Raw genomic sequence first — 16,853 nt, forward strand, 5'->3', positions numbered from 1 at the left:
ATATGCTTGGCCTGATAGGCACTGGGGAAGGCTTTCTGCAAAGAACCCTCGTGGTGCAGCTGTTCAAACAATCAGCTGACAAAAGAACAAAAGATAGAATCAGTAATTAAAACTGCAACTAAAAAGGGTTCAGGGCCAGGTGGACTCAGCCCAGGTTTCTATCAGGTTTTCTAAAAACTGATTCCAATATACCTTGAACATTCTTCAAAGTAGGAAGAGACATTTCTGAATTATCCTTATGAATCCAGTATTTTTTCACAACAAACCCAGAAACTAAATGGATTCTGCACTACAACAGATGCTATCATGTGGGTCAAGAGGCAGCCTATAAAGCGTTAAAAAATCTTAACAAGCTAACTTTCTGGCATAGGGTCAGTATCAGACATTTAAAAACCTCAAACAAAAAATAAACATAATGAAAATACAACCCCAATTTTAAAATAGATATAGGGCTAAACAGATAATTCTCAAATGATGAAATAAAAGTTGTTGGAAAAATATATATTTTTAAATATTTGTCATCCTTGTCAGGGAAGTATAAATTAAAACTACTTTAAGATTTCATCTTACTCCTGTCAGAATGTCTAAGGTCAACCAAACGTAATGCACTTGTGTTTTAACTTGTCATAACGCCCACATGCACGCACGCACACACACATACACACACACATGTACACAAATGACACATATTGGTGTGGAAGTGTAGATTCACTATTGGTAGATGTGCAAACAAGTGCAGCCACTGTGGAAATCAGTGTTGAGGTTCCTCATGAAGCTAAAAATAGATTGATCAGTGATCCACTGATACCACGAGTGGACATGGACACAAGGCAGTCTACATCCTACTGCAGAAATTCTTGCTCATCCATGCTCATTGCTGCTCTACTCACTATAGCCAGGGGATGGAAAAAAGCCTCACTGCCCATTCACTGATTAATGGATAATGAAAATGTGGTCCATTTCAGGATGAAATGATGACATTTGGAGGTAATTGGGTGGTGCTGGACGGAATCATTCTGAGGTAGGAAACCCAGAGGTCGGATGTTTCCTGACAACTGTGGAGGTTAATGCTGAATATTTACATACTTGTGTTGCATTGTAAATAGTCACAGGGTTCAGAAAGTTATCAGGTGTCCTAGGGATGTGGGAGTTTCAGGGGAAGGAAGAAAGACCAGTGTTATAAAGAGGGAAATGAAACAGTCGCAGTCCATGGGTGGATAATGGGAGGGCAGGGTAGAGGAGGAAATGTGAGGAGGGATCTAACACTAAAAACTCCTGAAAATGTTATGCAAAAAACTAAAACTTCAGACGCTTCCTAAAGTACAACCGTATGCATATATAAGATCTCAAATGCAGCTACCCTACAACAAGACAACAATGTCTCTACTATATATCACAGACTGACAAATAAGAATCCTGGTTCCAGAAGTGGTTATGTCTGTTGGAGTTGTTGCCCAGTGGAGTCCATAGACCCCCCTCAAGTGCAACAGGCTATTGTAGTTGTTCTTGGGTACTCTCCAGAACTTGGCGGCATGGCTATGGCCATTGTTGAACAGTGATTAAAATACCAAATCACAGGTGTCTGTCGGCAATGGGGTAGATAAAGAAAATGTGATACATATACACAGCGGGCTATTTGATCGCCACCAAATACAATGGAATACTGTCATTTTGACAAAATAGGGAGGTCTGGTCTAGGTACTTTTGCTAGACAAAGGCAAGCCCCACATGCTTTGTCTCCTGCGTGGAAGCTAAAGAGCCGATTTCAGCGCAGAGGAGGGTATGATAGTAAGTACGGGAAGCAAATAGGGACATGCAGGCAATTCTCAAAACACAGCAAGGGAAGACTTGTCCCAATGCACACAGTGCTGATCACCAATCCCAACAGCCTGCTTGCTGTACATTGTGTGAATAATGAAATAACTATGTTCATTACCCTGATTGGTTCAGCACACCGGATCCATATATTGAAATATTGTGACAGGTACTATTCTGTAAAATAAGAAAAATACATTTGAAACACACAAAAAGGAAATATTGTGTACTAAAATATTGTAGACATATTTGTGTTTACAGTTAAAGTGTTGGTGACACATTTATAATTGTCCCATATTTCCCAGTTTAATGATAAGTACTGCTGATCAGTATCAGACAATGCAGAATATAACGGTCCCACTGAGTATCTGGGTGGCCATCAGTGTTCTTATCTTATAAATCATGTTTCCTCTGGGTAGTAAAGGGTAGCTTTTCAGCCTAGCTGTACTTCAACAGCTTAAAAATAAAAACCCCAAATCCCACCCTCCGAGGTAGTTTTTAATCTGTCTAGCATGCCGTTTGGAAATAGTGAGTTTCGATGTCCTTCATATTTAAGTCTGCCTCAGCAGTGATGTGATAAGTGCTTCCCAGAGTGAGTAGCATTCTCGGCTGGATGTTTACTAGGGTGCACACACAGCACGTTATTACGATCCTGGGTCTTCTGCTCTTTGTATTGGGAGTGCTCCTTCCCTGATGTACTTTACACTAATACTTCCCTCTGCTCATCCTGTGTCACGCTCTTGAAGGACACTGTCCTGGCTCTGGATTGTATGTAGTTGCTCCTGGGTGTGTGTGCCCATTGTTCTCTAAACTCTGCTGACACCCCTTGACAATACAGAATGGGACTTGTTACTTGGCAGGAGGTTTTCTGTAATTTGTCCTCATTCCTGGCTTGAGCATGTCACTCACATCTTTATGAACTGATACGCTTCTCCCGTGTCTTGATTCATTGCACTGCTGGCTTCTTTTCTTTGATCTTGGGCAGCTTTTTTTTTTTTAGTTTGCTTTTTTAGTTCTTCGTGCCCAGGTCCCTTCTCTTCAGTGCCCTCCCACCGAGGTCAATTAATGTTGTCTGTGTGTTGCTGTCCACCATAGCATCAGTAACCTACCGGGACCCCACTCTGGAGGAAACTGATTTTTTCTACTTCCTGGTAGATATCAACTGCCTGTAGGTTTTCAACTAGGAGCAGATCCTTGTGAGCCCTCTCCTGCTCTTTCATGCTGGAATATTAGCTGACTTGATCTTGTGCATGTAAACACAGCTGTCGTGAATTCATGAGTATAATCATCTGTCATGTCCAGAGCAATTTTGACAACAGTCCTTCTAGCTCTCCACCGCCATCCCCAATTCTTACACTCTTCTGCCTCCTCACCCTGTATGATCTCCAAGCCATAGGTAGAGGAAATGTATCCTATCTGACAAGCACTTAACAGTAATCTACTCTCTGGCTTTTGATCATTTGTTCTTGGTTTTTTTTTTTTTTTAAACCTCCAACAGCTTCAAAAAGAAGCATCCATGATGAGGGGTGTGAGCTGGGTTAACCTGTAGGTATAGTGCAAGTATTTAGAAGGCAGCTGGATACTGTATGAGCATAGCAAAATGATAGCACTAAGTTCTTGCCTAGAGTCTAAGACTTCCGTGTCCACAGGTTCTTCCGATTAAGTTCCCTTCTGTTGAATGGATGTTCAGCAGTTCTTGGTTCCCCCTCAATATATTCATTGTGTACCATTATGTATCTCTCAGCGAACTGCACCTTAAAAGTGTCCTCCCTCTAGAGCCGTTTTGCCAACACTGGCCCTGTTCCTGTTTTGCCTGCTTGGGGTCTTCTCATGTTAATTCCCAAAGTACTAATGTGTGTGGCTTATAGCAACATGGATCATGCTTTATCATGCACAGAGTGTCTGTGTCCAAATGCCTCAAAGTAATATCAAAACAACACATAGCTAAATGGTGTCACTGTTGTGGGAGAAACGTTTCACAAGATTAACTCAAATAGTCGATGTTTCATTTTGATGAACCCACTAGATACTCAGTACTAAGAGAACATACGCAGAAGTGTCAGATGGTTTCCAATTCTGGCTTTGAAATGCTTGACAATGTGCAAATGTCCCCTTTTTATATTATGTGTTCTACTTTCCTTGTCAATGAAATGTGTTGCCTCGTGGTTATTTCTGTTCTGTTACGCTAACGTATCTAGGTATTGGCACAATACTGTATTACCTTCAATTTCTTATGGCCATTCATTAGAATTTATTAATTTTTAATCATCTGAGGCCTCAAGGAATTCTTTAAGTTATTTTTCTTAAAATATTATCTTTTATGGAATGTGGACTAGAATAGGGGGTTGAAGAGATGGCTCAGTGCTTCATAGCCTGGGCTACTCTTGCCGAGAACCTGGGCTTGGTTCCCTGCAGCCACATGGTAACTTACTACTATCTCTACCTCCAGTTCCAGGGGACCCAACACCCTCTTCTGGCCTCAGTGGACACCAGGCACTTGAGTAGCACACAGATGTACACAATCAAAACACTAACACACTTTAAAAAAAAAATCACAGTAGTAATGGTTGTTAAATAAAATTAGTTTTAGATAATATTTTAGCTTATAACTTAAGGAATTTTGACATTAATTACTTAGTCAATTAATTAATGTTCTGCATGCATGTGTGTGTTGTGTGCACATGTTTACTAAGGGACATGGCTCAGTTGTGTTGGTCAGAGGACAACCTTGAGAGTCAGTTTTTCTGTTCACGTGTACGTTCTGGAGATTGAACTCAAGGCCTTAGCCTTGGTGGCCTCCACCTTTCCGACCTTAACGATTTAGCCAGTCCACTGGTTGTCACTTAACTGGGCAAAATTAAATTAAAATCAAAACGCCAGAGTCCCCCTTGCCTGTAGCCGGCTCTAACTTCGGTTCTGTTCTTTAAATACTCAGGTTTTCCAGTGTATAGACTTTATAACTCAAAGGCTGATCTGGGCACAGTCTAAAGACTTTATAACCCAAAGGTGGATCTGGGCACAGTCTTTTGAACTTTTCCTCCTGTTCTATTCTGGAAGTTATTTTTGTCCTTTTCTACCTCCCAGATCCTCGATGATGCTGGATTTATGGTATTTTAGGATCTGGTCTCTCTTTGGGAGAATAGGCTACTGACCTAGATTGAGGCCCCCTTAGAGGCATATCCTGTAGTCCTGTAGAAGCCTGGTGATGCTATGTGCTCAGGTGGGAAAGGGGAGTTGAGCACTGCCTCTCAGGAATTCTCTCCCTAAATCTAATATTAGTTTTGCAAACAACTAAATTCCCAAACAATTAATGAGATTTAGTTAAAGGAAGCAATCATGTATAATTAATGAATTTGTGAATTATTTAAGCACCCTGGAACTCTGTTCTTCTTAAATAGCATTGGCTCATAAAATTTGGCATTACTTGTGGAGAAGGGAGGAAACATTTTCTCATGGAGTTGTCCAAGTAGAGACATGATTTGAGCCTCTTATAACTGATGTCAGTGGCTTGCTACCATAATGCAGATAAGGAAACTTGCCCTTCCCTGACACAGATACTTGCCTCCTTTTTTTAGGAAGGCTCTGTAAGACCCAGCCAGTAGAACCTTTATAATTAAGATTCAAACTCCAAAAACATGAGACCAAAGGCTGGGTCTGAGGAAACTGAGAAGTGAGTCCCTTCTTAGGTAGAAATGCATTTTTAAAAGCAACCAACCAAATAGAGAGAAGGGTTGTGTGTTCAGCACTACAGGCAAGATTTAAGCAGTATAAAAGGGCCCAGAGAGATTAGTTCCTGTCAAGTAGTGGATAAGCCTTTTACTATGACCATGCTAGGAACTGACAGCAAGGAAGTGCAGATTACAAAACAGTTGGGGCTGCGCAGAGCATGCGCAGCTGAACTGGCTCTTCAGATGACAATGCATCTGTGGATTAGTCGGTTGAATGTGCCTGCCCCCTGCATGGGTTTATAGTACACTCTTTTGTCAAAACCAAAACCAAACCAAACCAAAACACCAGATGTAATAAAGCACAAATATGCATAATAGTAGTTAGTGAGAAAAAGGTCCCTCCAGTCAACTGCCTTTGGACACCACCAACACATAGCCATCACCGTTGAACCAGGAAACAGCCTCCAGTGTTCTTGCTGTGTTTCAGACGACTCCCAAAAGAAACACGGAATTTAAAACCTTTATATGAAATGCTACCTCTAATAGACAGTGAAATCAACCCAAAGACTATCGACTCTTGGTACATCCAAAGGGATTTTTTTTTTTTTTTTTTTTTTTTTTTGGTTTTTCGAGACAGGGTTTCTCTGTGTAGCCCTGGCTGTCCTGGAACTCACTTTGTAGACCAGGCTGGCCTCGAACTCAGAAATCCGCCTGCCTCTGCCTCCCGAGTGCTGGGATTAAAGGCGTGCGCCACCACGCCCGGCCCAAAGGGATTTTAAAGAAGCAATAAGCACCATAGCATCTTCCCTGAGTCAATTCTACCAGCTTTTGTGTCTTTAACTTTTCTTTTTTGGTGTCGCTGTTTTTCTTTTGAAATTATTATTTTTTTAATGTTTGAGATGAAAATATAATTACATCTTCCTTCCCTCTCCTGCAACGAACCCCTACTCCTCCCTGTTCTTTCAATCCATAGCCTTTTCTTTCATCAATTCTCACATAAATGTATGAATATGTATAACAGATATTCCTAAATATCACCTGCTCAGTCTGTATAGTGATACTCGTATGTATGTTTTCAGAGCTGACCATTAGGTATTTGATAAGTAATTTATATGCTGTTCTGTGAGGAAGACTATTTCTCTCGCTCTCCGCAAGCCTGAGTTGCCTGTAGTTCTCTGGATAGGGTCACGTCATCGTGAGCTTTTCCCCATCCACCTTGGTGGGTCCACTGTCGTGGTCCTTGTTCAGCTCATGTTGGGGAGGGGCCCTCACATTGGTGAGACAAGTACAGCTTCTGACAATAGTAGGAGACATATCTCACTGTCAACTCCCGATCTTCTGGGTCGTACCATCTTTCCTCCCACCCTCCTACAATGTTCTTTGGGCCTTCGGAGTCAGCGTGCTTAGTAGATGGCTCCACAACTTTGCATTTTTTTTAAATTGGATATTTTATTTCTTTACACTTCATATGTTATCCTCTTTCCTGGTTTCCCTTCTGCAAACCCCGTATTCCATCCCCCTCCCCCTGCTTCTATGAGGATGCTCTCCTACCCACCCACTCACTTCCACCTCACCACCATGGCATCAGGCTGAGTGGGTGTGGCTTTCTGTAATACCCTTGTTCTGTTGCAAAGAGACGAGGGGTGAGAACCACACTCCTCTGTGGCCATCAGGTCGGATATCTGGAATGTCCTTAGAGAGTTTGCTGCTTTAGTAAGCCGTGGCTGTGGGTTCTTCTCTAAAAGTCATGACGTCACTGGCCCTTTGTAGCTGGCTAGCCTTCCCGCACGGGGCTTCGTTCCCCTGTGGTTGAGTTACAATCATAGATCTATGGTTAACGTTTAATGGGACTAGGTCACTCTAAAGGTGTTGGGAAGTCGAAATAGATAACATGTAGTTTCAATCTACCGATTGTAAAGATAAACTAAATACGGAGCCAGTGAACAGACTTTAGATGTGAAATATGACTTGCGTTCCTGATTATATATTCTAAAATATTTCAGTTGGATTTGAATTTTTTCTGTGCCAGATTGTAGAAGTTAATTTGAAATTCACTGGGGGAAATTATAGTTCGTAGCTCTGCTTTAAAGACCTGTAAATCAGGATTTTATTGTGCAATTTTGAATTTTCACAGTTTTACTGGCTTCTTTTACTTATCTGTTTCTCAGTCTGTGGTTATCAATCATTTCCCACTTTTTAACAGCTGATGACTGTCAGTTCTGCCTCAGTTTTGTCTTTATTCTTCCTCCCTGTTATTTGCGTTGTTCTAATGGGTGGGAGTAAAGGTAATTAACATGAATTATTTTTGCAAATTCCTCCATAATTATGGTACAAGTGGCTGTAATGTATGGTGTTTACCATAGCTTTGGTAAAATGCATATGCCTATTGTGCCAATTTTCCCCACATTGTCGTGAGTGTTGCTGGTTCATTCTGAACAGGCTGTGCATGTGAAATTCTGGCTGATAAAAATCACATAATTCATGATCCTAACGGCACTCCTCAGAGTTACAGGAACAGCAAGGATAGTGACCTATCATAGGTCACAGTCATAGGAAGCATGCCACTGACGTGGTCCAACTGCTGTGGCCTATTCTGACTTCAGAAGGGTCAGCAGCTTCATGCACAGAGTGAAATGGCTGAGTGATTGAACACATCTTCTTAGCTGATATGGAGATACACAGGGTTTCACTTTCCCATATAGTAAGTTACAGTCAGGACAATGGTTCAACATGGATTTTTTAATATGTCCTAGTTGTGATAAATGATATGAAGCTTAGGGCTCTAGAGCCGAGTCACAAGGAAGTTAGTGCTGTTTATGCACACAGGCACACTCAGGGATATACAATGACATTAGGAAAGAAATGAAGGCTTTCTGACTATAGACCCGTGGATGCAATTAAATTAAAACAGAGCTCACTGACGCAAAGTTCCAGGAAGTGATTTTGTGTCCTGGCAGTTCACTGGGGAATGGCAGATGCTCTTCAGTTCTGGGAATCTGGATCTGTTCTTACATTGCAGCATCCACAGGGTTTAAGGCTTGCATGAGAAGAACTTGGTTAAAAACACTATATAGAACGAATCCACCTTCCCTCCTATGTTAGATACGTGATCTTCCCTTGGCTCAGTGTCCGTATTTTACTCTCTGGCTATCCATCAGAAATTTTTCTCTTATGGTGAAAGTACACTTAAAAAAATAGAAGTCTGTGTTCTCTCTTGAAAATTTGTTTATTAAGCATTTTGTTCTTTCCTGATCTTCCTTAGGTCTCTGCTTGTGAGGAGACGTCTTAAAGGTCCACAGCAAGCAACCTTTCAGAGCTCCTTGTCCCCAGTTCCATTGTCTCTCTGACTCTGAATTCTAGGAAGCTGACTTCTCTGGTTGAATTGTCCTGCCAGCTGGCTTTGTGTGCATTCCTGGAGTGAGACCCTAGCAAGGAACTAGGAGGCCTTAGGGGAAGACCTGTCGATCTTTCCCAACTGCTTCTTTCTCTGCACTGGGGTGATCATGGTCATGGGTCGGCTCCTAGACAGCCTCTCAGCATAACTCAGATCCAGGCTAGTAAAACCTTTCCCTCCTCCTCTGGATCAGACATAAGCCAGTGATGACCTGCAGTGACCTAGAGTCTCGTTCCTTGGCCAGCCCTTCAGTGTGTACTTCTTCAACCTCTGTCCATCTGTCACTCTTCCTGGATTGATCTTCCTATCTAATTTGTTTATCATTTATGAATTCTTTCATTGTGGAATAACAGTTTGAATTCTATTGAAATGAGTTATAAGTGGGTCTGCCTACTAAATAGCAACTAAATGAGGGATCTTGTCTCATTTATGCTTGAGTCCTGGAACCTACAGAGCAGCAGGCACGTTGAAGGAGCTAGGGCACTTTTTTTTTTTTTGAGTTGTGGATGTTTGTTCTACCTTGAAAGCTTCTTTTTGAGAAACCCCAGACACTTTAATGGTGGTGTTTCGATTCATGCCACTCGTGTTTTCAGAAGTCCTTATAGCTTCTCCGAGTTTCTTCACACTTTTCTTCTACAAAACACAGGAAAAGCAAACCCGGTTGGCCTTGTGGATATTCCACACAGAGATTGAAGATCATGTTAACTCCTCAAGATCCACAGGAGGAAAAAAAACTCCCTTTGGAGTCCTCCTAAGCCAAGCTCAGCACCCTGCCTGTTGCCTGAATGGGAGTAGAGAGAGTGCCCTGTTGCCTTTGCTTTGTGCTTCCCTCTCTGTACAGCTCCATTTGGTGCCCCATTGTCCCGCAAGTCGCCTAATCCTGCCTCTTGAATTAAGAGTTTCCAGCAGAAGGCCCATGTGCTCTGAATGACTATTCAATTATGCGAAGAATTTGCATGAGAGAATTTACCCTTGAGATTTCCACCTTGTTTCCTTTCCACTCTGTTCAAGAAAGGCCATGGCATCAGGATTTTTTCTTCTACTCTCCCTTGGACTCAAAGAGGCTGCAGCTACTGAGACCTGTAGTAAGCTTTAAAATCTTTGAATTCAGGTGCTGAAGAGAAGTTAGAAAGGTTCATCTTCCATTCTCTTGTAAAATGTAGTATGTATTCCATGTAAATTAATGTACAGCAGGTCAGATTCTGGTACATTGAGTTTATGGGATTTACTAAGGAAAAAAAAATCCACACTTTAAGTTACACACTGAAGAAATATTTAGCAATCAGTTGGGTTTATTAAGTAAACACATATGCTATTTTAGTTCATAATGTGACATACAGTGTACAACTGACATATCAGTTGTTTCATTTTAAATATTCATGAGCAAGCAACTTTCAGCCAGCCTGTAACATAATTTATATAATTAAGTTGTATTATTTTCCAGCTAGCTCCCTAAAATTTATAAACAATTCTCTGGTAGATGTATTTATGTAGTTGAGTTTGTTATTACAAGCTGAGTAAGGGGATTAGCTGAACAATGGCTTAAAACAAACTTCATGGTTTCCATTATTTAAATATATTCCTTTAAATAAGTAGCTGATTTTTAAAAGATGAAAGTTAGATTACAAACTTTGGCATTAATATTTATACTGTAATGTCAGTCCAAGTTTGTCTGTTTCCAACGTTATCAATTGCCACTGACAAGTTATGTTTTTAAATATGAAAGGAACTATAAATCCCCAAGAGTAAAATAATATTCTTCATTAATATAAACAGAAGTTAAACGAAAGATATGTATTCACATCGTAAGTTCTGTAAGGCTAGAAGAAGAAAAGGTTAAATTTATAAAAAGTAAGGAACAAAAATGCTAGAGTCTGTTTGCATCAGACAATCCTCTTCCATCTGTCCCTGACCGGCACTACCGTCTCACCAGCGAAAACGCACGCAGGCCACTCGGATCCTTCTGCAGTAAAGCTTTAATACATCTAGAGAGATAGATGATCAGCTTCAGGAGAGGAGACCCAGAGAGCAGAAAACCCTTCCCTTTTATAGGCTGCGAAAAACGGTTGGAAACGTGCACCACCCGGATTGGCTCCTCACTATCAGTCAGTTAACGCCACGAGAGAGGCAGGGCTCAGGTAATGGAAAGATACCCTGACGCCTGTGCACACTTAAGAGCAATGGATGTCAGCGCCATCTTGTAATGGCAACTGTGAGGGTGGCTCCTCACATGTCCCCAAACCAGTTATCTCTGGGTGTATGCTCTGGGGACTTTAAACATCTATGACAGGTGCTTTCCACAAAAACAATGCAGAACTGCAAAGCAAAATCAGTTGAGAGTCTAAGGCCTGAAGCTAGATAATGACCCTAAGCCAGACTGCTCAGTGTGGGGGGACATCAGGCTGCTCAGTGTGAGGGGGACCTCAGGCTGCTTAGTGTGGGGGAACTATGGCTCTGATCAGGACAGGAGACAACATGTGCAGTGCAGGCTCATGATTTCAAAGTAAGAGAAACCTTCATTAGTTCAACTTTAAGTAGCTTGCAAGTTTCATAAGGAAGTGACTGGAGATCCACCACCTTATGTTACAACGTGCTTTCCAGTTTCTGAGTTACTTGTAAAAGTTTTCCGTCATTGAGATGGAAGCAAGGTAGGCCCCTAGTCATTCACCCGAAAGTCTTACATGAGGTGTCTCAACTCACAAATATTCATGTAAAGTAATATAAACTAAAAAGGCATATAGCTTACATGTGTATGTTGCAATTAAAAGGGCTTGCCAATTTGTCGTAAAATTCTTTGCATATTAAAATGGACCAGGCAGTTGTTGCCACCTAGATGCCCACTTAGGGGTCTTAAGGAGAGTGCCTGCCATCAGCCAATCAGGAATCTGCAAGCTTTGCTGTTTTTTCTCTTTTTTATTGAAAATAGAACTCTTTTCATATAACATCCTGACTGCGGTTGCCCCCCCTTCTCCTCCTCCCAGTTCCCCTCTCCCTCCCCTCATCTACATCTATCTGCCCCCTTCTGTCTCTTATTACAAAACAAACATGTTGCTAAGGAATAAAAATATAATATAATATAATATAATATAATATAATATAATATAATATAATATAATTTGATAGAACAAAAGCTAACATGCCAGAACAGGACAACACAAACAGAAGGAAAAGAGCCCGAGACAGAGATGAGCAAACAGAGACCCATTCTTTCCCCATACACAGGAATCTCCTAAAGACACTAAACTGGGAGCTATTGTATATATGTAGAGGACCTGCAGGGTAAAAAGAAAGAAACTTATAAAAAAGTGAAATTAAAAAAAAAAAGATACAACTTTTAAAAGCTATGATACATTTTGAGACAAAGAACCTCCAAAGATGACATTGAAATCATATCCTGGTGGCCATCCACTGTGCCATAGCTAGTCTACCCTTAGGAGTAGTGTGTTTCCCCATGGAGTCTCAGTGGAGAAAACGAAATTTCCATTTGCAAGTGGTTATCCACTGGAGATAGCTCCTGGGCTAGGATTGGGGCACGTGTCCACTTCTCCCTTGAGCTCTCGGGCCCCATCGGTGCAGACCCATGCAGGCCCTCGTGCGTGCTGCCCCAGGCTCTGTGAGATCATAGGTGTAGAGTGCCTATTGCTCCTCCATCCCCTCTGTCTCTTCTACTATTTTTGCCTCCTCTTCCACAAGGTTCCTTGTGCTTTGTGTTAGGGGAGGGGTTTGATAGGGACACCTCCTGTAAGGTCGAGTGATCTGAGGTCTGACTGTGGGTCTCTGGACGTGTTCCGAGCTGCTGCAAGGGGAAGCTTCAGATGCCTGAGCTGGGCACTGGTCTGCTTCCCTAGCTAGCGTCTGTTTTCCTTCTTTTTAAAATTTGTGTCTCTCCATTGTCCATGTATCGAGTTTCATGAAGGTATTTTCATATAGATATGTAATGTGTTTTAAGCATAGGAAACTTTAAAAACATCAGCATCCAAAGATCCTTTCTAGAGTCTTAGTCTGGCACCTTGGCATATCTCAGTTTCCCCTTTGTGCCTGGCTTCACTCTCTCGACCTAATAATATACATGAAGCTAATTAAGGTTTCTAAGTTCCTCACAGGAGACTGAATGTATGGTTTTAGTTATTGAGTCATAAGAGAAGTACAATAGTAAGGAAATGGTCTGCACGTCTCTGAACCATGTTTTCTAACCAGACTTTGGCACGTGTCTCTTTTATTTTAAAGCCACCTGCCAGTTCCAGGGACGGAGCTACTTTGAGGGAGAAAGGAACACGGTATACTCAGCTTCTGGGATGTGTGTCTTATATGAATGCAAGGTAAGCTGGCTCTCAAGGCCCTTGCAGAAGCACCCCGATTATGTGAACACTGTGCGTGTTTCCTTACCAACGTCCCCCCTAACAACACTCCGTTCAAATCCTAACTCACAGAGGGAGCTGCACGCTCAGTAGTAGTTCAGATAGGAGCACACTTCCATGGTCTTTTCAAGATGGGAAGCTGCTTGCTACAGAACAGTCTCAAAAAAACCAAGAGCAGTTACTTGGTCAAATCAGTTTTACAAAACGGAAAACTTTCTAGTTCAAATCGACTCCTCGCTCTCTGTCGTGAGGATAAAGGAAGAGAGGAGAGATTCCACTTGTTGACTCTCATGATTTCGACTCTGGTGAGAAATATCACTCAGCTAATTGGAGAATAAAACATAAAACAATCTAGTAAACATTATTTGTCATACAGAGATATCATCAATATTGATTCTAAATGGGTCTCTGAAGCAAGTGCTGTAGACTGTCTTCATCCTGTGGAAGTTGGCTTGAAATACAGCAAAGCAAAACACACAAGGTAACACCATAGCCTTCAAAGGGCGTGTGAAAAGCCACAGGAAATGAGCTTGGCTTTCCGGGTACAAGGTCAAAGAGCAGAAGAACACAAGGAAACACTTTACAAGTCAGAGCTGGTTTTTCATTTGAGCTTTAAATTCCCCCTTGAATGTTCCTTGTACATGGATTTGACAATCCAGACATCACATGTAGTATTAAAATTAATGGCGGTCTCCTCAGAGGCTCTGCCAGAACCTGACAAATACAGAGGTGGGTGCTTGCAGCCAGCCATTGGACTGGGAGCTGGGCCCCCAATGGAGGAGTTGGAAGGGGGACTAAATGAGCTGAGGGGGTTTACAGCCCCATGGAGGGAGCAACAGTGTCAACCTGCCATACCCCCCCCACCCCATGAGCTCCTGGGGATTGGACCACCAACCAAAGAGTACACATGGAGGGATCCATGACTCTGGCCACGTAAGTGGTAGAGAATGGCCTTGTTGGATATCAGTGGGAGGAAAGGCCCTTGGGTCTGAGGATGTTCAATGCCCCAGTGTAGGGGAATGCCAGGGTGGGAAGGTGGGAGTGGGTGGGTGAGTAGGGAGCATCCTCATAGAGGCAGGGGGAGGTGGTATGGGATAGGGGATTTCCGAAGGCGATACCTGGAAAGGGAGAAATATTTGAAATGTAAATAAAGAAAATATCCAATAAAAAACTGTCAAAAACTTAAATACAAATAACTTAATCCGATTGTATCATTAAACTACTAGCTATAGAATTACTAAGGGCTAGGGAAAAGAAAACCCTGAGGGTTTTTCCAGGATGCGTGAGATTTCAAAGGAGACCCATTTCATGCACATCCATCAGAGAATGTGTGAGGATAAGCCAATCAGAGATGCTAAGAGGGCAGTCCTGTGTCAGGAGGGACAGGGCTGTGGATTCTTGTATTTATAATGTTCTTGGGAGGCTTTTTCTTTATTTACAATCTTCCTCACTATTATGTGGTTCCCCTCTTAAAGACAAGAGAATCAAGTCATAGGACTGTGCCCACAAATCACGACCTCCTGTCTCCAGATGGACCTCTTCCTGACATCTCCACCCCATGCTACTCCAGATGGACCTCTTCCTGACATCCCCACCCCATGCTATTCCCACTGGGTTGAGGCTCACAGTGGAGCCTGATTTGGGGTTTGCTTTAGTCATTCCAAAACTAAAAGGGAACTAGAGAAAAATGCAGTTTGAAGCAGACAGACCCCTTCAGGTTGGTCTCTACATGTGACCTCTAATTCCTAAATGTACACTGTATATTTGAACTCCTGAGGGCATTTGATGTCTCTTAGCATTTGGGGGTTTGATAACTGATGGGGCATATTTGCGAGAACAATTGCTTACCCGATGCTAAATGTGCTATAAGATAATTTCATTATAAATGAAAAGGTCTGGATATAGGTATCACTGCAAGTGCTCCGTGCCCAGTAGGGGAATGGTGCCCTTTGCTTTTTAAACACAAGGCCATATCTCCTCTGCTCTCAGCCCTGTGATAGCCAACAGGACCGTGAGGTACAAAGGTGATTTGTTGAGTTCAATTTTTGGTATTTAGTCCATATGTCTAAAACATCATTCAACTTGAAAAATTTTAAAGTAATTAGTGGGATGCATTTTCCGTTCTTTAAGCAATGTCTTCAATAGCGTGCATGTTACAGTGTTCAAGAGCACGTGTAGCTGGTGGCTGTGGACTGGACAGCACAGCCCTATTGAATCATCCTGCTTTTGGGATCCTTAACTAAACTCTTGGCGTTAAGGCCCCATTGTCTCCTCTTTCTTCAGGCCCCGTAGCTTCCGCATTCCCAACCTTACCTAACTGATAGACTTGTTAGGTATCCACAATATGTACTGTTAATTGCAATGCTTTTTTGTTTTATTATCAATCTTGAGAATTTGAAAATATGTTCTGGAGACTTTGGCTTTAATAGGTGCATGGAACAATGTTATGTTTGAACATAAGAGCACCAGAGCTGAAATGACTGTCAGAGCGAAGGAGGCTAGTGCAGGGGTACACTCTACACTCCTCTTCTGCTGCTTTCCTGGAGAGACAGTATGATTTGCATATATAATCCAGGAAAAGCAATTATTGAAATGTGTATTTCCTCATGAAAGAGGTTCCCAGCCATGATATAAAAAAGAAAACTCAAGCTATTGAGCAGCAGTAAAATGGAAGCCTCTAACCCCAAGACTGCTCTGTCACTTCCACATTGGCGGCACATGGAACATTGTCAGGATCCTTGTTGATGACCAGAGACAGTGCAGAAGGCGCCAAGTGTTTGTTCTGGGGCATGGCTACCCCAGGTGTCTAAAAAGTACATTCTATTTTGTTGTTCCCCAAGAGGACTTCATCTATTTGGTTGCTCGAACCAAATGCTGATGCTGTTACATTTATTTGTTTATTTATTTATTTATTATCATTCAAGAATTCCAACTTTGTGCCAGAAAAAAATATCCTTAAATATTGGCCTACAAGATACATATTTGAACCTCGTTTTCATGGTCATTTTGAGCAAGAACATCGGTATTCCTTACAAATTCATCTGTGAGTCAGAAAGTGTTTCTCTCCCTTCTCCACTCCCTCTCTTTCTATACCTCTCATTCCATCCTCTCTTTCTCTCTCTCTCACACACACACATACACACACACATGCTTGCACACACATGAGAGAGAGGGGGGAGAGAGAGAGAGAGAGAGAGAGAGAGAGAGAGAGTTAGGGAGGGAGGGAGGGAGGGAGGGAGGGAGAGAGAGAGAGAGAGAGAGAGAGAGAGAGAGAGAGAGAGAGAGAGAGAGAGAGAGAGAGAGAGAGAGAGAGAGAGGAGAGAGAGAGAGATTGAGTCTCATTGTGTAGCCCTCACAGGCTTGGATCTTACTGTGTAGACCAGGCTGATCTTCATGTCACAAAGTTCTGTCTCCCAAATGACAGATATGTACCACAACACCTAGCAAGACACTTCTTAACAGAACTTTGAAGCAACCTCATACAAAAGTCCCAGCTTAATTTGCTGGTTTGACATGGTTGAATTCAGAGTTCTGTTAATGTAACGCAAGCTCTGTCTTTGCTTATGCTTGTCACTAAATTTATAAATCTGTTGGAAAACTAACATGCATATGGGGGGT

General features: G+C 42.0%; 1 protein-coding gene across 5 annotated transcripts in view; it reads left to right on the top strand.

Annotated features, from left to right (window-relative positions):
• Nell2 (neural EGFL like 2) overlaps positions 1-16,853 on the top strand; it is a 376,172-nt gene that overhangs the window by 188,622 nt on the left and 170,697 nt on the right. For all 5 annotated transcript variants that reach the window (XM_085831509.1, XM_029469878.2, XM_029469874.2 and 2 more), the window contains one exon: positions 13,105-13,196. In XM_085831509.1, coding sequence (XP_085687635.1) covers positions 13,105-13,196 — 92 coding nt within the window. The remainder of the gene's footprint in view (positions 1-13,104; positions 13,197-16,853) is intronic.

The sequence above is a fragment of the Mus caroli genome, unplaced genomic scaffold (genome assembly GCF_978045245.1).
Source record: "Mus caroli unplaced genomic scaffold, Mus_caroli_1 scaffold_16, whole genome shotgun sequence".
NCBI lineage: Eukaryota > Metazoa > Chordata > Mammalia > Rodentia > Muridae > Mus > Mus caroli.